The following is a 21,551-nucleotide window of genomic DNA, read 5'->3' on the forward strand; positions in this document are numbered from 1 at the left end:
ACCCCAGGGGAAATTCAAGAATCAGAGGGCAGCTAGATTAGGCAGATGACCTTAAAGGCTCTTTCAATACTACAGTTAAAACCAAAAAGATATGACTTCCTTTCTTCTAATCAACAGACCAGCTTACAGCACTCTAATTCCACCATTTCTTCCTCTGTTCCTTCCTCCTTTAGCTTGATCGAGACAAGTTATCAAAAAAAGATTCATGTGTAGTTTAAAATTTTGTCCTCCTTCCCTTATACTTCCCCTTCCATTTTTAATTGCTCTTTGTTCATTGAAAATAAATAGGTCAACCCAAACTTACCCTCAACCCCGTCAATATAAGAATAGCTCTGGAAAAAGATGTGCTATTTTTACGCCTTACCTTATTCATAAAACCAGAATAAACATACTTATAAGAATATAGTAAAATAAGTTGTACTGGGCATAACAGAGAGAGGAAAATAAAAGGAGATAAAAAGAAGTCAACAATGAGGCTGATTTAGCAAAAAATTATACCATTAAAAACCCTACTACACCTAGAGTTGGTCCTAATCTTCCTAATACTGCAGAGCAAGTCTGGTCAGTTGTATGCAGATCAGTTCATATAGACCAACTGCTCAGAAGAAATATTTTTATTATACTGGAATAAGATAGAAATTTCCTAATAGGATCCTCATAACCAGTAGCATGTGGTACATGTTGAACAATGACTTTCTGGAAAAAAATTATGTATGTATATATATATATTATATATATATATATATATATATATATATATATATATATATATATAACAAATATTACTGATATAAAGAACGTGTAGTACACAGTTAAAAAAATAAAATACACAATACTCTTTACTGTAACTTCCATAAAGGCAATTGATTCTCATAGAATACTTTCACTGATTTTTCTGAACCTGTATCCGTAGCCAAATATGATTTGACAAATGGCGTTGTTTTCCAATCTGCTGTTTCCCTAACAACTTTATTGACATTAAATATCATATTTGACATGAATGTTGGCCAATGTTTTTGTTTACATTAACGAGTAAGAGGAAAGTAAAGCAACAATTATGTATGTTGGAACGTCACGCATTTGTCAATGACATGAACAACTTCTGTGTTAAATGAGACAATGATTTTTGAATTATGAAAGAATATTTTGTCATTTTTTGTTCTGTTTACAATGAAAAAGCTTCAGACACAGCAAACTTTAAAATTTCACCTGCATTGCCACATAGCACAGGGAGATCAGCTTGGTGTTTTGCGACCACCTAGAGGGGTGGGGTAGGGAGGGTGGGAGGGAGATGCAAGAGGGAGGAGATATGGGGATATATGTATATGTATAGCTGATTCACTTTGTTATACAGCAGAAACTAACACACCATTGTAAAGCAATTATACTCCAATAAAGATGTTAAAAAAAAATTTTCACCTGCATTATTGACATTTTCCCCTTCACTTTCTGAAGTCTAGACCAGAGGCCAGCAAACTGTGGCTCTTGAACAAGATTTAGCCTGTGGCCTGATTTTGTACAGTATATGAGCTAAGAATATTTTTTACATTTTTAAAGTGTTGTTAAAAACAAACAAACATGGGATTCCCTGGTGGCGCAGTGGTTGAGAGTCCGCCTGCCGATGCAGGGGACACGGGTTCGTACCCCGGTCCGGGAAGATCCCACATGCCGCGGAGCGGCTAGGCCCGTGAGCCATGGCCGCTGAGCCTGCGTGTCCGGAGCCTGTGCTCCACAATGGGAGAGGCCACAAAAGTGAGAGGCCCGCATACCGCAAAAACAAACAAACAAACAAACAAGAATTTGCAACAAAGACTGTATGTGGTCCACAAAGCCTAAAACATTTACTATCTAGCCTTTGTAGAAGAAGTTTGATGACCCCTTGGACGATTAACAATACAATAAAGCAAATTGTAATTTACAAGATTTGCCAATTTCCATGATGTAAACGCTCCCACCATGACCAATTTCAACCTATCAGTGTTACCTCACTGTACATAGAGTTGGAAAGAAAGAAACAGCAGCACACCATCACAGTATATATATATATAGCATTTGCACCACACAGAAATGAACATGTAAATAAACACAAGAGCACAGAGAATGTTATGTAGTAATATAACCAGTAAATGATATTTTGAATTTTAATTCCCTTTGTTGTTAATATAATTTATTTAATTGTATGATCACCTAATTTAATTTTTAACAATGGCTATGTTTAACAAGTGGCTTGCAAAATTCCTGAAAATTTCTCAGTTGACTTTTGCAAAGTATGAGCCAGTCAAGCCCACCACCACATAATACATTTCCCAGTGCCGTCTGGATTGGGAAGGGTGCCATGTCCACCTGAAAACCAGAATATCATGCCAAGTACAAATAAGTTGAAAGGAAGATATTATGTATGTTCCTTCCTGCTAGAACTAATATATATTACCCATGAAATAATTTAATGAGATTTTCCTTTATCTTTTCAGTATGTTGACAAGTTAGACATAATAGACCTCACACGCCTTACTGACCAGAATTCAACTGAAAAGAATTGTGCAAAATTCACCCTTGTTTTGCCAAAAGAGGAAGTGCAATTGAAGGTGAGTGAAGAGAAGAAATTAGTCTGAAACTAGTCGTGGTTATAAATAGCGTTCACCTCTTCAAAGCTTAGTGGCTGAGGTAAAGAGGAATTATAAGAGGAGTGCCAAGTCTTATATTTTGTTAATACTTCTTGCCTTTTGCCAAGAGCCATGGTTTTCTAAACAGGGATTTAAAAGGGCACATTCACTGTTTAGTATCCAAGCACATTGAAACCGTATACTTCTGTCCTCTGACAAAGTCAGAGATCCATCCCACCTGGTGTTTTTAGAGAGTTGTTTTTGAATTGGCATCCAAGAACTTGGCATTCACTGAGTTCCCAGATGATTCTGAGACATGTCCAACATGATATATGTTTGGAACCACTGAATTAGACAAACTCATATTTCACAAATTGAGAGACATTCTGTAAAGCAATTGGCCTATGCTCATCAAAAACACCAGTGTAAGAAAAGACAAGGAAAGACTGGACACCTGTTCCCATTTATGGAGACTATGGAGTCAAGACAACTAAATGCAATGTGTGATCCTGGATTGAATACTGGATCAGAAAATGAAACAAAACAAAAGCCTTAAAGAAAAATTAGAAAATTTGAATAAGAATTGTATATTAGATATACACAATTTGTGAAATATGGAATTAATCTCAAAAAACGCTAAATTCCACACAGGCAGAGATCTGTCTGTTAAACTCACCACTGTATACCCAGCATCTATATAGGAAAATATTTTTTTCTTGAATTGGCATTGAAAGTGAGCCAAGGGAAGTCAACCAACAACTACAACATAAAGAGAATAACTTGCAACTGAATAAGATGTAGTTGGATTTAACCTTGAAAGCAGTGGTCATAAAGCTTTAGTGTACCACGAATCACTTGTATGTAGGAAATATAAGGCCACATACCCAAACCTGGGCCTCTGAAGTAAGTTGTAGACAACTTACTTACCCTCTTTACTGCCTTGGTTTCTTCACCCAGAAGTAAGTCTTTACTCAGATGTAACCCTCTTACTGAGGCCTACCTGGACCACTTTATTAAAATTGCAACTCTTTTCCCCTCCCCAAGCCCTTAATGGCATTCCCAATCTCTATTAACCCTGCTCTACATTTTCTCATTTATTTCCATCTGGCACTATAACATTTACTCACTATTATGTTTATTATTTATTGCCCCTTGCTAGACCCTAAACCCTATGAGAATAAGGATTTTTGTTTTATTCTCTGATGTAAACCAGTACATAGCATAGTGCCCAGAGCTTAAAGACACTCAGTGAGTATCTGCTAAATGAATAAATCTATAAAATGAAATTTTAAAAAGAGTACTTTTTGCAAAACTGTCATGATTAAATCAGCTAATATGTGTGAAGCGCTTAGAACAGTGCCACTTGTAAGTGCTTAATAAATGTTGGCTGTATTAGTAATATTTAGTGCTAAGAATTGGAAGTTTTTAAGGTAACTTATTAACTACTAAGGTAATGGGAAGTAACTACATTGGTCCTACCTGGTTGCCTCAAACTTAAAGCCAGTTAGCGTTAAATGCCAATGGGGGGGCTTCCCTGGTGGCGCTTCCCTGGTGGCGCAGTGGTTGAGAGTCCGCCTGCCAATGCAGGGGACACGGGTTCGTGCCCCGGTCTGGGAGGATCCCACATGCCATGGAGCGGCTGGGCCCGTGAGCCATGGCCGCTGAGCCTGCGCTTCTGAAGCCTGTGCTCCTCAACAGGAGAGGCCACAATGGTGAGAGGTCTGCTTACCACAAAAAAAACAAAACAAAAAAAACCAATGGGGCAAGTAATCATGAACTGACATACTACTAAAGAAATAAGTGTGCTAACATTTAAACTTTTTCGAGCTAAGTAAATATGTAAAATTTTACTTGTTTAATAAGCAAACAGATTAAAGCTATGTACTTCCTACAAAAAAATATTATTGAAATATGTCATAACAAATACACATTAATAATTCTAAGCACAAAGAAAAATGAATTATTTCTTACTTTTAACTGATTGAAAGTGGTTTAAAAATACAATTGACTTTTTAAAACAATGTGCTTCAATAGAAGAATATGCATTTTGTCAATCTTCCCGGGTTTTGATGGCTTACACTATTTCGAGACTTATAAAACAATCATATGAAATTCTAAAGTTATTTGAAGTTAATAAAAGTATTAATGTTCATAGTCACTCATGTCTTTTTTTTTTTTTTCTTTATCTGTTTTTGTCTACATCTTTAGACAGAGAGCACAGAAAGTGGGGAAGAATGGAGAGGCTTCATTCTCACAATAACAGAGGTAGGAAGGACATTATTTTTTATTGATTCACTTATTCAATAAATATTTACTGCATGAACACTTACTATGAACCATGCTGAGTGAAGGGGGTTGAAGTTACAGCAGTTGAAAAGGACAGATATAAACCCTTATACTTACTCATGAAATTTATATTTTTATTGGGTGAATGAAAAGGAGAAAGAAAATAAACAAGAAAACAAATAAGATAATTTAAAATTTTGATAATTATTTTGAAGAAAATCAACAGGGTAATGATTCTAGCTAGTCAATAACAGGTGGTGAGGGAGACCTACTTTTTGGTTTCATCCTTTAGATGCAGTGGTCTTTTGTGTATTCTGATATTTGTAGCTTACAGAGCATCTTCTAAAATGCTTTCCAATTCCTTTTTTATTCATTTAATACATATTTATAAAATGCTGAGATGGATTTTATGAATAACATAGACAATATAACAGGAAGAGACCATCAAAATGAAAAGCCAGCTTTCAACATTTGTTTAGTGAGTCTTAAGACAAACGGATGCTTATCTGTTCAACTCCCTGGCATCGTATCTGAGACAAATAGTAAGATCTACTTACTAACAGTTATAGTTAACTGTTGCAGCAAGATAACTACCATTCTTTAAAATAAAACTACTGTAGCAACTGTCTAATAAACATGAAGTACTTTGATAACCAGCTCCCTTAGGAGCACCACGTTTTCTAATACTCTTAGAGGACATGAAAACTTCCTATGTTTGTTAGGGTCAGTTAAATACAGACTTTATCCAAAGCTAGTTTCTAAGTAAAGGCTTTGCATTCACATGAAATAAGGACTGCACTTTACCAAGATGATGGATGCTGGTTCTTTCCCTCAGCCAAAAACAAGTAAAAGTTGGAGGGTTAACTACCATGTAGGAAAGTCATAGGAAGGTAGAAGAGTGAATTAGATATGTTAGATATGTGAAAGGCATATTGACTTAAGAGGAGGGAGAAACACATTCCCTTCCTCTGTTGTGGAAAGGCATTGTGTGTGTTTGGCCCAGCACTTCTTACACTGGGATACAGATATACCAAGTATATGTGATTAGGTGTCAAGGAATACACTAAAACCACTGGAAAAATCTTGGGGTGCATCTTCCTAGAACACTAATTATACTTGACATTTTGGCCAAAAAGATTTGTTCTTAGTTTTTTCCTTGAGGTAAGGATAAAAAGCATTATTTTTTAAATTAAAATGTACACAGATATGGTACAGAATTAAAATAAAATTCATGTGAATTATCAAAAGATAACAATTTGCCTCTAATGTTGTGCTCTATAAATATTGACTTTTACTATGTTCCCAGATCACTCTGTATATACATTCATACCATGCTGTTGTTAGGGCAACTTTAGTAGAAGTTTGAGAAACACAGACTATAGTTCAAAGTGCAGAGACATTGCTTTTGAACTAATTAAACTGGAGTTTGAGTCCTGGTTCCACAGCTTTCTAGCTATGTGACTCTGGACTAGTTATGTAATCTTTCTGAGCCTGTTTTTTAAATTTGTAAAGTAGGGATAACAATACCTATCTTGTAGTATTGCTGTGAGGATTTGCCATAGCATAATGCTTGGGACATAATAGGTAACTAATAAGGAGCAGCTGCTTCATTAGTTTTTCCTCATTCTATTATTTTTTTCAGGATTGGTATATAAGGCAAATAGACTTACTGATTATTAGTTAGTTATGCAGAAGGATAGTCTCAAATTTCATACATATACACACATGTGATAAAATATAAACAATAATAGGAATTAATAATATAATGTGTAAATAGAAAATGAAGTTCTAGTGTTTTCTTCCCAGACTCCAAAGGACTTTCTTATACACCCCCTGGAAAGTGTGCACCCCACTTTGGAGATCAAGATGATATTCAGACACAGCTGCCTCAAAATATAGGCTAGGTTGTGTCACATGAAGAAAAAATATTCTACCATTTAGATTATAACTTCTAAGAGTACATAGCTGGTCATAATGAAGTCTAAATTAGGGGTATGAATATAGATCAGGAGAATATAGGTGACTCAATCCAAACACATTTCTAGAAAAGATTTTTTAAAAATTTAATAGATAGAGCAGTATCATAATCCTAATGTGTGAGTGAAAATTCAAAATACAAACACACGAAGATATAGATCTCTCACTGCTGATTCTCAGTCATCTAAAGAACAGTTCCATCTTGACCCTATGTTGCCATATGGTTGGTGGAGCTTATTCTAGGTTATCTGTGGGATAGCTGGACAATTTGCAGGCGCTCCAGGACTTCCCTGGCAGTGAGATCCAGTGAGCTCAGAATAAAAAATGAGAGGTTTGATGTTACTTGAATCAGCTTGTGGTGCCAGGTACGTATACTTAGCTTTGGACCAGATCAAAAGGAATGTTCCTTGGAAGAAAGTCAGGCGCCCTGTGCAGGTTCTAGCTGGTTTAGAGGCAGTTCTAAAACACCAAGATCCTCTATTCATGATACTATCCATCCATCTCTGTCAGGTAACAGAAGCTCCTTAGGACCAGAACAGGCTCATCTTTGCTAAAACCAGTTACTCTGCTGTCTTTCTTGTTTGCCTACTGCTTTAATTGGTTTCAGCTGTCAGTTCCCCTACATGTGTCACTCCTTCCTGGGCAAGTAATTAGACTGCATGAAGTCTTAGAGAGAGAAAAGAAAAGGAGGATTGAGACAGAGTGGACACCGAGTTCATTTCAGGAAAAAGGGAAGGAACCAATTGAAGATTATGTGGATGTATTGAACCCTATGCCAGCGTAAGTGCACCATGAACTTCAGTTTACTTATTAGATTGTTAAAATTAATTTCTAATTATCAAGGAGAGTGAGTCACTGGACTTGTTAAACCAGGGACAATAAGCTGTCTTGTGGATATACAGTATATCTATGAGTACATGTCACATTTCCTCTTCTATGTCATATCACAAAATGCAAAATGCAGATTTGAACCAAGCCTCTTACCACACAGGAAATCTCCCTCCACCCACACCTTTAGACTAAATAGTTTTTTTTCCAAAGAACAAACCTAAATAAAACTGCTATGTAGAAGGAAGGAAAGAGTTTTTTTCACCATGCAACTCTATGATTGACTGAGTTTCTACCAGGAAATTATACCAAAGACTTAAAATACCGGAATGCTTTATTCAATTGATCAATCAATGATTAGTCTTGGGCTCGTACTTTGAGGAAGACGTGTAAAGTGGTAAGGTGTTGTTGGAAATGAAGAGGCACAGAACATCCTGAAGTCAGCAACAGCCTACATTTGTTTTTTAACTCTTATATTGTTGAAAAATGTGACTAAGACTCTGAACCCTGGAATCTTTGTCTTCTTGTCAATGAAACTTGTCCTGGTACCATCTTTGACATCAGGTTCTGATGTGTATTCTCTCTGTACTATAATCACTGAAACCTGCTAGCCATCACTCAGCTGAAACCAGGGACAATTGATGGACTGATAGGTTAAAAGGCACCTAGACTGCTTCTTTTTCTTTTTTTTTTTTTTGCTCAATAAAAAAGTAATGCATATTTATTACAGATAAATAAAAGACAATTAAAATCATTCCTTGTCCCACCACTCAGAGATATTCTCTTTAAACATCTTGGTGTACTGTATATACTGCCAAATTTTTTTCTGCTGAAAAAATAGACTTTTCATTGACTATAATATTTACTATAAAATAAGAAACGCAAAAAACATGAGAAGTGCTTTCTTAAAATTTTTACACATAAAAATGCCACCAATGCCATTAGAAAACCATATTATACCAAAAGGAGTGAATTCAGACATACCCTTAAATATGTTATTTAAAACAGAGATCATACAAGAGAAGCATATATATATACATATATATGTATGTGTGTGTGTGTATATATATATATATATATAGTATATATATATACTATATATATATATATATAGTATCCCTGAAAAGAAACCACCAACAAATATTATTTATCCAAGAGCCTATTATAACTGAGACTGGGATATATTGTAAATTCTTGTCTTAGATTTTCAAGTGGTAATGGTAAATATATACTGATCAGTAGATAACTTTTCAGGTCTTCACTGTTTAAAAAGAAAGAGGCTTTGGAAGAATGAGGGAAGGAGGGCCTTAAGTATAAGCATACTCATAGTGGCACAGGCTTGTAATAATAGTAATTATAATTATATCACATTAACTGTAATAATAAAGCTGGAAATTTTAAGAAAAAATAACTGTAGCTGTAGGAGTTATTTTAGTAGCATTTTTTCAAGTAATGATCTTCATCAGTTAAAAAAAAATTCCATTTTTTATCTCACCTCTGTAGATGTTTTTATACAGTGTCCCGGAAGGAAGCAACAGAGATGCTTGAGAAGAACCCTTCCTTGGGAAATATGATCCTGAGGCCTGGTAGTGACAGCAGAAACTATTCTATCACCATCCGGCAGGAGACAGCGTATGTTTAATTTTAAAATGTATGGAATTGTTAAAAGCATGATATCACTTTAGAAAGCAAAGTCACACAAGTTCTGATCAGCATCTGTTATTTGTTTCATTGGGGATAAAAATATGAACACAAGAATAGGGAGGGAATGTTATATAAACAATGCTAAAGACAGCCAAAGCTAACACTTGTAGTAGGGAAGAAGAATGAGCAGATTACTTGGTCCTGGATATAGTTCTATTATTCATTCACTCATTCATTTCAACAAATATTTATTGAGCAGCTATGAGCTCAAGTAATACTCTAGGTACTGAGGATACAGCAGTGAACAAAACAACATCCCTGGTTTAAGGAGTCTACATTCTAGTAAGGTCACACATACTATAAATACATAACTAAAAATATCATGTATATGATGATAAGGTCTATGGAAGTAATAAAGCAGGATGATGGAGATGGGAACTCTCAGAGGTGATATAGAGAGAAATTCTTTTCTGGTTGCTGTTGTTGTTTATTTAATATAGAGTGGTCGAGGAAATCCTCCTTTGTTAACTGACATTTAAGCAGAGACCTGAAGGAAGTGAGGGAACAAACCATACCAATATGTAGAACAAGACCATTCCAGGCAGCCAGTGCAGAAGGCTAGAGGTAGGAGAAGGCTTGGGTTGTTCAAAAACAAGAGGCCAGGGACTTCCCTGGTGGCGCAGTGGTTAAGAACCCGCCTGCCAATGCAGGGGACATGGGTTTGAGCCCTGATCCCAGAGGATCCCACATGCCGCGGAGAAGCTAAGCCCGTGTGCCACAACTACTGAGACTGCGCTTTGAGAAGCCCACACACTGCAATGAAGAGTAGCACCCACTCTCCTCAACTAGAGAAAGCCCACACGCAGCAATGAAGACCCAACACAGCCAATAAATAAATCAATAAATAATTTTTAAAAATAAGAAAAAAACCCCACAAAAAAACAAGAGGCCACTGGGACTACAGTGGAGTGAACAAGGAGAAAGGGTTAGGAGATGAGATTCCAGAGGTGGGGGTAGGGCTGACAGCTCTAAGCCCTACAGGTCATTGTAAGGAAAAGGGTTATACTGTGAATGATAATGAGAGGCCATTGGCCTCTGACGAATAAAGAAGTGACATAATCTGACTTTTCTATAAAAAGAATCACTTAGGAGCCTCTTGTTAAGGTTAATAATTTCTTTCTAGTGAAATGGTTTACCTTTGATAAAGTCAGTAACATTTACATACAAAAGTTGATTTTTCTGTGTAGCGATGGTGGTTGTATCTTTTAAAGTCTACTCCTTCCCTCAGAGTCTATAAAAACTTGCATTTCTATAGGGACTCTGGCTTAGTTAACATTTTTACAGCTGACAATATAATTGAAATATAGCGATTTTTGTCCTAAATGAAAATATTCAGTACATGATTATCTTTCATATAAGAGCTTAAACAGAACTTTGATTCTTGAATTTGCCATTCTTTCTGTGGATAATATTCTTTTTTTTTTTTTTTTTTTTTAGCTATAACACATCTATCTAGGAATCTAGCTACTGATCCATATATAAATATCAATAATTCTAAATAGATGAAATATGAAGACACTGGCAAGTGAATAAAGACAGTAAAAAGAAAATAGTCACTTACAGGACAAAATTAAAATTATGGCATGTGGCTGCAATGCTAGTATGAGCTACAACCCAAGAAGCTTCATTCACTTGCCAATTACTTCATATATACAGAGACTTGTCTTTATACACTAGCCATGTGGCAAGAATATTAGATGGTAAATCAGATACTGAGTCTGTGTGTGAAGTAAGAGAATCTGTGTGTGTGTGTGTGTGTGTGTATTTTTCCACAATGAATATCTATGTCAGCTTAATCATCTTGTGGTTTCATTATTTTTTCTGTTTATTATAGGCTAACATTTGGAATTAAGGAATTTTCAACTAATATGATAGAATATCATGGATTACTCATGATAATTTACTTGATTTATAATTTAATTGGCTACCTTGAAACAAATCCAAAATAAATAAAAGTTATGACTGGCATTAAATATCAGTGAGCTTATAAGAACTCCTGGGAGAAAAGTGAAATTTTCTATTTAGTATATGCTGGTCAAGGAGCCTGTCCTTTTTGGGTTTAGGAAATTGAATATCACATAAAATACAGAATGTCTTTTAACTGTTTACTCCCACTTTAAAAAAATAAGAGGGTACAAAACTGAATTCAGATTTATTCCACATACCATCCCATTTTACAAAATGAGAAAATGAAGCCTGTGGAGGGCAGCAGCCTGCCCAAAGTCACACAGCTGAACCCAGGGCCACGGCGAGGTAGCTCCTGGGCCCGCCTCTTACTTGCGGAGCATCTGATCAGGGCAGTGACTGGATGGAGCCGGTCTCAGCTAGGAGCTGGCTTGAGGGCGGCGGTAGGGGTCGGGGTGGGAGGCAGGTACCCTGAGCCTCTGGTCCTTCTCCACCAGCAGTCCACGAACTTGGCATAGAGCCTAGAGGAATTGTTAGCGTCAGATCTGAAGCTGAGACTGCCTTGTTTCAAATCCTCCCTGAGACAAACCAAACACTCCATATCTGCCCGCCTCCCGCCAAAGGCATTCCCCACCCCCAACCACTGTCCTGGGAACGTACACACTTTGGGTTACTTTCTCCTTTTTCTACATATGTTTGTCCCACAGTTATTGTATAGCATTGTTTTATGTTTTTAAGTTTTATGGAAGTGGTATATTGTACTCACCAACCCACAACTTCATGTTTACCCTGAGGACATGCTTTTGGATTAGTCCATATTGTTACCTGGAGATCTTGTCCTCTTGTGTGTCAATATTTAACTCTTCTTTAATGCCCTTCAATAACGTTCTACATATTTTTTAATAAAGCACTGCACATCTTTTGGGTTTTATTCTGAGCCACCTTAAGGTTTGTAAATGAAATTTAAAAAATTTTAATAATTCTTAATTAGCAAAAAAATTTATCTCACAGATTTTTATTTAAAGATCTTTATTGGAGTATAATTGCTTTAAAATGGTGTGTTATCAGCTATACATATACATATATCCCCATATCTCCTCCCTCTTGCGTCTCCCTCCCACCCTCCCTATTCCACCCCTCTAGGTGGTCACAAAGCACGAAGCTCATCTCCCTGTGCTATGCAGCTCTCACAGATTTTTTAAAAAAGAAATTTAATCTAACTGATTGAAAGTTAAATTAGATCACACAAGGAAGTGACTTTTGTCTTTCATACTTCTCTTTTCTTCGTTGGATTGAGTGTTTGATCCAGTTGTATGTGAACCCTGTGCTACTGTTCTGCATGAAATGAACAAAATCTTGAGATCTAATGGCTCTTTGAAGACTGTATATTTCCTGCACAATAGCAGCAAGATCTCTTTTAAGGTGGTCAAAATTAGTCCAACTTTTGATTTGCATTTTCCGAACGAGTGAGCTATGAGAAATAACAGCGTTTTCTGTTGTAAATATGGGTTGTGACCAAATGCAATGAGTTTCTATACTTAGGATATAGATCTAATGTCACAGTTTTTATTTGTATTGTACTTGTTATATTTAACCTCATTAGAAAGAGTCTGGCAAAGGAGTTCATATCAAAATTACATAAGTCTATTTTTAGTAAACATACTTCCAGTTTAAATTCACATAGAAATTCATGCTTGTACATCTAATAGTCATAAAAGTTTATGACATTTCATAAAACTGATCATCCCTCCACTCTCAAGAAATGTTTATATTTAGAAAGCAAGGAGTGAGGTAGAGTGGTCAAACTAGAGCATTCTAACACTGGAGTCAGTATGTGCTTATTTAGGCTTTGGGGAATAGTTTATATCTGAAAGTGGCTAGGAAAAACTTTAACTGTTTTTGCACAAATATTCCTTATGAGCCAGATATATCTATGATGTTAAGGATTATCATATGTGTTCTCTAATGCCTCAAAATAGGTCTTTTGGAATGCCTGGATTTAATATATTCTGTTTAACAGGTCACAATTTTAAATAGCAATTGTAGAGAGTAGTAGAAGTTTAGCTGGTTAGACTGTATCACAGTAGTCTGTAAAGACTTTGGCAGAAATCTAGACTATTAGGAAGCACCTGTGTTACCCACAAAACCAATTCACTCTCTTACAGGTTGTAGGAGAAATGTTCAGGCATGCAAGTTTAGATGAGTGTGCCTGGTAAAACACTAGCTAAAAAGGACAAGTTGGTTTACAAAGCAGTACTTGAAAGTAAAATTATCTCCATCTGTTAACAAATCAACTGTGGGAGAAAAGATTTTAGTTCTCAGGAAGAAGCAAAAGTCCTTCAATGGCAAATTATCAGGTGACTCCTCTCGATGCAAAATATCATCCACTTTTACCCAGCCCAGTGGTGTGTGAATTCATAAGACATAAAGCTATTCTTACAACAAACTTCATAATTTGGTTTTGTTTTCTTAAAATTGTTATGAGTACGTGGCAAGCTAGAAGTATAAACACTTCGGAAAGCCATTAGCCAAGAAAGCAATAAAAAAATATTTACCCAAAATTCATTCCTCTGCAAAAATTGGGGTCAGGAGCTAAGAACAGTATTTATAACCATATTTAAGCCCACATATATATTTTTAAAGACAAGTTACTTCTTTTTTGAGGTTGTAATCAGGAAACCTCAATATAATAAATTTTATCAATCTAGTTTTTTACCCCTCTTTATTCCTTTGGAAAAAAAATATGAAAGAAAAACACAGGTCTGAAATGAGAGTCGAAACCTAAGTGACTTCAATGGAATTTTTTTTCTACCTTATTTTCTGCCTTAGCACTTAGTCCTATTAGTCAAAAGTTCCAAGAGACTCTGTTAACTATTGCTGCTTTTCCTCCCACAGCTTTGCCATGGATGATGATGATGATGATATGATGGCTATTATTAACAACAATCACTGTCCCCACTTATGGGGTACATTTGTGGGTGCTCTGTTAAGTGCCTGACAAACATTTTCTTCAGGCACAATAAAAACTGAGACAGACAGTATTTTCCATGTTTTACAAGTGAAGAAACTCAGAATACAGAAACTAAGTTAAAAAAATACATTTAAAAAGTAGTAAAAAATAGTTATAATTTACTGTCTACATGTGACAGACATTGTACAATACTAAGGATTTTTCACACATTAATTCACAACAGCCCTGTGAAACAGGCATCACCATTTCCATTTTATAGGTGAAGAAATGAGGCTCAGAAAGTTCATACAACAGAACCAGAATTTGAACCTAGATTTTTCTGGTTATAAAGGCCATGCCTTTCAAGCTTTCTATCAGTCTTCCAAGGAATAATAATCATTTATGTCATAGGAATAAAAGAATTCTAATGGGAATTGGTGAGAATTTTCAAGAGTATGATTATAAAGTTCTTTTCATGTAGGGACAAAGACAAGGCCAGAGCCAGCCACCCCAAAAGAGGGTACTTGTAGGATTTCCTCCATCCGAAGTTTTCCTTCACCAGCCTGTGACTGATTCCTGAAGGTTCAGCACTAGGAAATAATTTTTGGTTTTCCTTAGGAGGGAAGAGGGTTGGTTAGGTTTTATCCCATGTTTTGAGAATAAAGCTCTAAAGTGATTGGAAAAAATTATTAGCTGCTTTTCAATGTGATATCCAATTAAGAGAAGATTTGGATATTACAGTAGATGATGAGAGAGTCCCTTAAGGAGAATTGTAGTTCAGTCCTAGAGGAATGTGACCTGGAAATGGAGAAAGGAGTGATGAAAAAGAACGTGGGAGGCCTTGTAGACAAACTTAACTTGATAAACAATTTTGCTTAGGCAGCTTCTGTAAACTGGACAGATGTTGAATTAATTTGTCTTTCAAACAATGGAGGTGTAATAAATGCTATTAACTTTTCAACATTAGAAAAAGTCTTGGTCCTGACACTACTGCCATATGAATCAAGGCAAACATACTGACTTCTGCTCTCAGTATAGATTAGTTCTAGCAAACAGCACTATTAGATGGGTTCCTAATATTTAAAAAAAAAATAAATTTATTTATTTATTTTGGCTGTGTTGGGTCTTTGTCGCTGCACACGGGCTTTCTCTAGTTGTGGCGAGTGGGGGCTACTCTTCGTTGCAGCGTGTAGGCTTCTCATTGTGGTGGCTTCTCTTGTTGAACAGCGCGGGCTCTAGGCACACGGGCTTCAGTAGTTGTGGCGTGTGGGCTTCAGTAGTTGTGGCTCACGAGCTCTAGAGCACAGGCCCAGTAGTTGTGGCGCACGGGCTTAGTTGCTCCGCAGCATGTGGGATCTTCCCAGACCAGGGCTTGAACCTGTGTACCCTGCATTGGCAGGTGGATCTTTAACCACTGCACCACCAGGGAAGTCTCCCAAATATTTTTTAAAATTCAGCTTTATAAATATTTACTGTGTGCCTAACGCTGGAGTACAAAAGTGAATTGAATGTGCTCCTTATTCTTAAGCAGTTCTAGTAAAAAAATACCATATCTCTAGGGTGGTAATAATTTAGTGCTGTGTCACTACAGAAGAGGAAGACATTAGGATTCATCTACTATACTTACATTCTCACCTACATGTTCGTATAATACTTAACACCTACCATTTTCCATATCTCTAAGTCAGCCCTGAAGTTGGCAGATTATCCACGGTGGTATATGGCTAGCAGGAAGAACAGCTATTGAGGGCATTCTGATAGGAATAGTGATGAAGAAAGTAATTTGCTTTCAGTAATTCTTTCTACTTCCCTTTTAATATAGAGAATATAGATTTGATGTGTATATGCCTACATAGGATTTTATAATATTGTCTACTTTATAAATTACTGGCATTTAAAAAAAGTTTCTGCCTGATTTTCAGTTCTTGATTCCTTTTTTCATCTCAGTTATTCTTTCTCATTCATCCACTCAATGACCCAGGTTTCCTATATCCCTAGTGTATAAACCCCCAAAAAGAGACATAGAAAACTAGAGTAATGGGAACATAGTTTTACTGTACAGGTGATATTTTATACTCACTTTAGTTTGATTTGACCCAATAGTATACTTAAATGAAAATGAACTTTTTTTTTTTTTAGCCTGCCAAGAATCAAGCACTACAAAGTGATGAGTGTAGGAAAAAACTACACTATTGAATTGGAAAAACCTGTAAGTAACTATTTCCTTTTTGTTGATTAATTTTCTCCTGCTTCCTCCCAAACCTACCTTATAGAATTCAAAGTAAGGTGGGAAAGCAGACTCCTTGCCTAGGAACATAGTGCTGGCGAAAAACAGCCATGTTAACGGGTCCTGAAGGTAGCAGACATCCAGGGTGAGAAATGAGATGCAAGAGCAGGTGGGGGAGGCAGAGTAGATCATCTGCTATCAATTCTTTCCACTTCTTTCTTTCTCTGAAGATCTTTATCAATATAATTGTCTCAGGGAGAGAAAACTATTTTTCTTAAGCATCTATTTTACATATTCCAATTAGAAGTACATAAGTATTCCAATGTGCTTATTTATTTATTTATAAATTTATTTATTTATTTATTTTTGGCTGCGTTGGGTCTTCGTTGTTGTGCACGGGCTTCCTCTAGTTGCAGAGAGCGGGGGCTACTCTTCGTTGCGGTGCACAGGCTTCTCATTGTGGTGGCTTCTCTTGTTGCGGAGCATAGGCTTCTCATTGTGGTGGCTTCTCTTGTTGCGGAGCATGGGCTCTAGGAGCGCTGGCTTCAGTAGTTGTGGCTCGCAGGCTCTAGAGTGCAGGCTCAGTAGTTGTGGTGCACGGGTTTAGTTGCTCCATGGCATGGGGGATCTTCCCGGACCAGGGCTGAAACCCATGTCCCCTGCATTGGCAGGCGGATTCCTAACCACTGTGCCACCAGGGAAGCCCCCAATGTGCTTATTTCTAATGGGAAAAAATATCTTTAAATGCCTGGTCCTTTAATACCCACCATGCAGAAGTTCAGAAATTACCCTCTTAATAGTAACAAGTAGTGAAGAAAGGAGTTCTTCCTTGTATTCAACCCCTCTCCTATCCCAACTGACTTGTAGTCATAACCATTCGATACTATGTTAGGCACAGAACCAAATACTTCACACACGCCATCTAATTTAATCTTTATCATTACCCTGAGGTAACACCTATTATACAGGTGGAAAAACTGGTATTTACACTGGTTTCAGCCAATGACAATGAAGTAATGTGGCCTGTGGTCCAGGATGCTGGGGAAAGGAAGCATCTTTAATCTCAGGCTGCAGTGGTGGGAAGATTGGGTCAGGAAAGTGCTATCACTTAAATGGATTCGATAGGTCTTGAAGATGTTTATGGTATCTTCTCTAAAATTGAGCTCCTAGTTCCTCTGCCTCTCCAGGCCCATTGTATTGATCAGAGAAAGGGAGTGTAGTGTTGAATTTCTTATGTTCTGGCCATAACCCTTAGAGTGCAGACCTTTATCAAGAGCAAGACAGCTGCTGCTTCATATACCCCACTTACATCTTTGCCATAAATGCCTCCCAGAGATTGTCAGTTCTCATGTCCATGCCTGACTGGGCTTTTTCAGAAATTCTAATGAAGGAAACAGAGAATTAGATTGCTGAAGGATAATCCAAATAACCAAGTGACTGGAAGCAATGGTTGGGGAGGAAGAATGTGCCTCTGCAACAGATGAACTGGGGCTCATTTATCTGTCATTAGCCCCAACAGTCCCCAGTGTACACAAAGTGAACAGCTTGGATTATTCTTTCACCTTTCATACTCCCCAATCCTACCCTTCAACCAGGTTGTCATTTTGTGAATTCTTTTTCCTCTTTAAGTTTACCGGGGATATTCAGCTTTAACCTGGTTTTACTTGCTAAAAAATATTGGCTTAGGGGGTAGCAAGACATGTTAGTTACTCCTAGCCAAGTAAATTAGCCTGTTACAATGAGATATTAAAATGCTAAGTTCTCTGGCTTTAAAGGGGTCTTTAGTTTCAAGCAGAAGAAAGCAATTATGGGTAACAAGCAAAAAAAAAAAAAAAAAAGAATTTAAGAACGTAGGAAGCCCATAGAATGACTGGAAGGCTGGAAAACCTTCAGGGACTAGGAAGCAGTTACTTGTACTAAGCATCATCTGATTAGGAATCCGCTTTCTTGATCCTCTACTCAAGTTCAAATTTCAGGAAGGGAGCTTTTTTGGGCCTAACTTGAATCACATTCTCATACAGTAACTGGGAAAGAACAGAGTAACTAATTATTGTCCACCAAACTGTATACAATAGGAAAGGGGTAATTTCTTTATAGGGAATTAGATACGGTTATAAAGGAGAAAGAAAATGCATGGGTAGGTAAAACCTTGGCCATTCAGTAAGCTATTGAAGTGAGGAATTGACATGATTTTCTGGAGAATAGGAAATACACAGTAATCTCCATTAAATTTCATTTGAGTTTTCTCTTACTCTAACTTTACACAGGTGACACTGAGCCTTCTCTCATTCTCTGTATACAGGTAACACTCCCAAATCTTTTCAGCGTCATTGATTATTTCATGAAGGAGACTCGAGGAAATTTACGACCATTTATATATCCAACTGATGAAACCCTTGGTATGTTCTTCACTTCATTGCTATATTAAGAAAAGGAAAACAAAACAACAACAAAGAAACCTACATATGATTTGTAATACCAACCAGGTAGGATTATATAGTTCAGCCTTTAAATTTATCCACTTGGAAATCATTTTGTCAATGACCCTGTGAAAATAAGGGAAGTACCAATAAATCCTGGTGGATAGAGTATAGGCCCACTCTAGAGAAAAAAATCCTGAGGCATGTATTGTGACTATTAACTTCATTCCATCATTCTACTCAACTTTATCAAACAAATTTGATGAGAAGAAAGCCATACAGAGTCACAGAAACCAAACAGGGAATTTAAAGGTATGGTCTGTCAACAATGTCAGATGCTTGAGACATGAAAATGGATGAGGATTAAGGGGACACTATGGGGATTGGCCATTAGGCAATAGATGACTTGAGAGCGCGGTCTTATTCCACTGTAAAGGCAGAAGGCAGAGTGCAAGATAACAAGTAGTGGGTGGGTAGTGAGGAACTACAGATGAAGATCGTAGTTAGGATTGGCTGTGGGGCCCCTTATTCATAAGTTATTAAGAATTTCAAAACAGTGGTAGCAGACCATTAAACCAAGCATGAGACCCAGTGCAAGTACACAGTTCACATGACCACAAAGCTGGCCCTGTTTGTAGTCCAGTTTTTGGCAAAGCAGGGCAGGCTGGATGTGACAGTTTCTTTCCATCCTTTGAAACAATCCCTGGTGCACATGGTCACTTGACAAGCTGTAAGCAGGAGAGAAAAAATATCTACAGATTATGAGGCAAAACAACTTGGTTTGGTTACCGCATCAGGGCATATCTGGAAAGTCTCACTAATTAAAAGGATGGCAAGCTTTAAAGGTCCAAGTTTTAAAACATGGGTATGACTCTTGTGATGCCAAATAATTTTAATAAACTCAGAGTCTGAAGGAACTTTAGAATATTATCCAGTATAGTGTCCCATTCTGTATAGGAATCACCTGCACACTCAATACAGAAAACATCTCTAAGATGTGACCGTTTGTAAATTCTTAATGACAGCCACCTCACTGATTTTTGACGCAGCATAGTTCACTTTTGGTCAGCTCTCATTTTAGATAATTATTTCTACTATTGAATCTGAAACATTCTTCCTTTAACTTATACATATTAATCCAACTTTTGGCTTTAAAACAACACATGGTTTTAAAAAGCCCATCAAATATTTAAAAACTGCCACCATGTCCCCCCTTAGTCTCACTTTGTCAACTACAGATTATTGGTCCCGTCAGCTCTCTCCCTCTCATCTTTGACCTTCTCTATCTTAAAATATAACCACAAAGGATGAACATGTTATTATAGATATGTCAGCATAATACATTGCCTGGGCTTTATGCAGGAAAATACCACCTAATAGAAATCTCTGGGAATGTGCTATTAATATGCTTTTCTTTTTTTTCCCCCAGAGATGAAAGGATTTCCTGTAACATCTCTAAAATAATTAAAAAGAAAAAAAAAAGGGGGTGAGGGATCCAATATAATTTGCCTCCTCGATGGATGATATTGTGTCAGTTATCTAATGCTGTGTAACAAATCGCCCCTAAAGCATGGTGGTGAAATCAACAACAGTTTTATTTGCTCACGACTCTGCACATCAGCAGTTTGTATTGGATTCAGTTGGGCAGTTCTTCTGCTAGTCTCACTTGGTGTCATTCACAGGACTATAACCAGCTGGTGGCTTGACTGGAGCTACATGGTCCAAGTTCGGCTCATTCGCACATCTGGTGCTGGTGGTCAGCTGGGGCTGGCTGAACCACTGTCTTCTTGTGGTCTCTAATCCTGGAGGAGGTTAGCCCATGTTCTCTCACATGATAACTCGGAGGAGTTAAGGAGGGAAGGGTAGCTGCATGTACTTGGGCTAGGAATTCTTAGTGTTGAGAACAAAATATGGCCCTTTTGGAGCGCTTTTCATATAGAAGATGTGAACTGAATGATTCCAAGTATGATATATCTTATGTACAGGGGTTATTTTTCTTCCTTTCTTTTAAAAAATTACCTAATTTGTATAAATAAAATTCTCTTTTTGGTGTATAGTTCTATGAGTTTTGACAACTATCACCACAATCAAGACACAGAAAGTTGCATCATGTCAAAAAAGTCCTAATGTTCTTCCTTTTTAGTCAACCCTTCTTCTCACACACAATCCCTGGCAACCACTGATCTGTTTCCATTCCTATAGTTTAGCATTTTTCCAGAATATCATATAAATGGAATCACAGTATGGAACCTTCTGAGACTGATTTCTTTCACTCATTATAATGTATAGATTCACACAAGTATTGTGTACTAGAGCTCACTCTTTTTTATTTATGAATAGTATTTTTCTGTAGGGAGGTACCAGTTTGTTTATCCATTCACCAATTTAAATATATTAGGGTTATTTCCAGTTTTGTGAAATTATTAAGCTATATAAATATTCATATGCAGATTTTTGTGTGAAAATAAGTCTTCATTTCACTTTGGTAAAATATCTAGGAAAGAGATTACTGGGTCATATGATAAGTATATGTCTAACTTTTTATAAGAAACTGTAAAACTCTTCTCACAGGTGGTCCCACCTTTTTACATCTCTACCATCAATGTCTGAGAGCTCTGGTTGTATCCTTGCCAGCACTTCATATTATCTTT

At 36.9% G+C, this 21,551-nt stretch overlaps 1 protein-coding gene across 1 annotated transcript in view; it reads left to right on the forward strand.

The window, feature by feature from the left end:
- STAP1 (signal transducing adaptor family member 1) overlaps positions 1-20,364 on the forward strand; it is a gene marked incomplete at both ends in the record, with an annotated part of 38,434 nt that extends 18,070 nt beyond the window's left edge. Inside the window, 7 exons of the mRNA XM_079716589.1 lie at positions 2,472-2,585; positions 4,812-4,868; positions 7,474-7,646; positions 9,198-9,326; positions 16,393-16,462; positions 18,783-18,879; positions 20,330-20,364. Coding sequence (XP_079572715.1) covers positions 2,472-2,585; positions 4,812-4,868; positions 7,474-7,646; positions 9,198-9,326; positions 16,393-16,462; positions 18,783-18,879; positions 20,330-20,364 — 675 coding nt within the window. The remainder of the gene's footprint in view (positions 1-2,471; positions 2,586-4,811; positions 4,869-7,473; positions 7,647-9,197; positions 9,327-16,392; positions 16,463-18,782; positions 18,880-20,329) is intronic.
- Positions 20,365-21,551: the final 1,187 nt, after the last annotated feature.

Source organism: Hyperoodon ampullatus (genome assembly GCF_949752795.1).
Source record: "Hyperoodon ampullatus genome assembly, chromosome: 1".
Classification (NCBI taxonomy): domain Eukaryota; kingdom Metazoa; phylum Chordata; class Mammalia; order Artiodactyla; family Ziphiidae; genus Hyperoodon; species Hyperoodon ampullatus.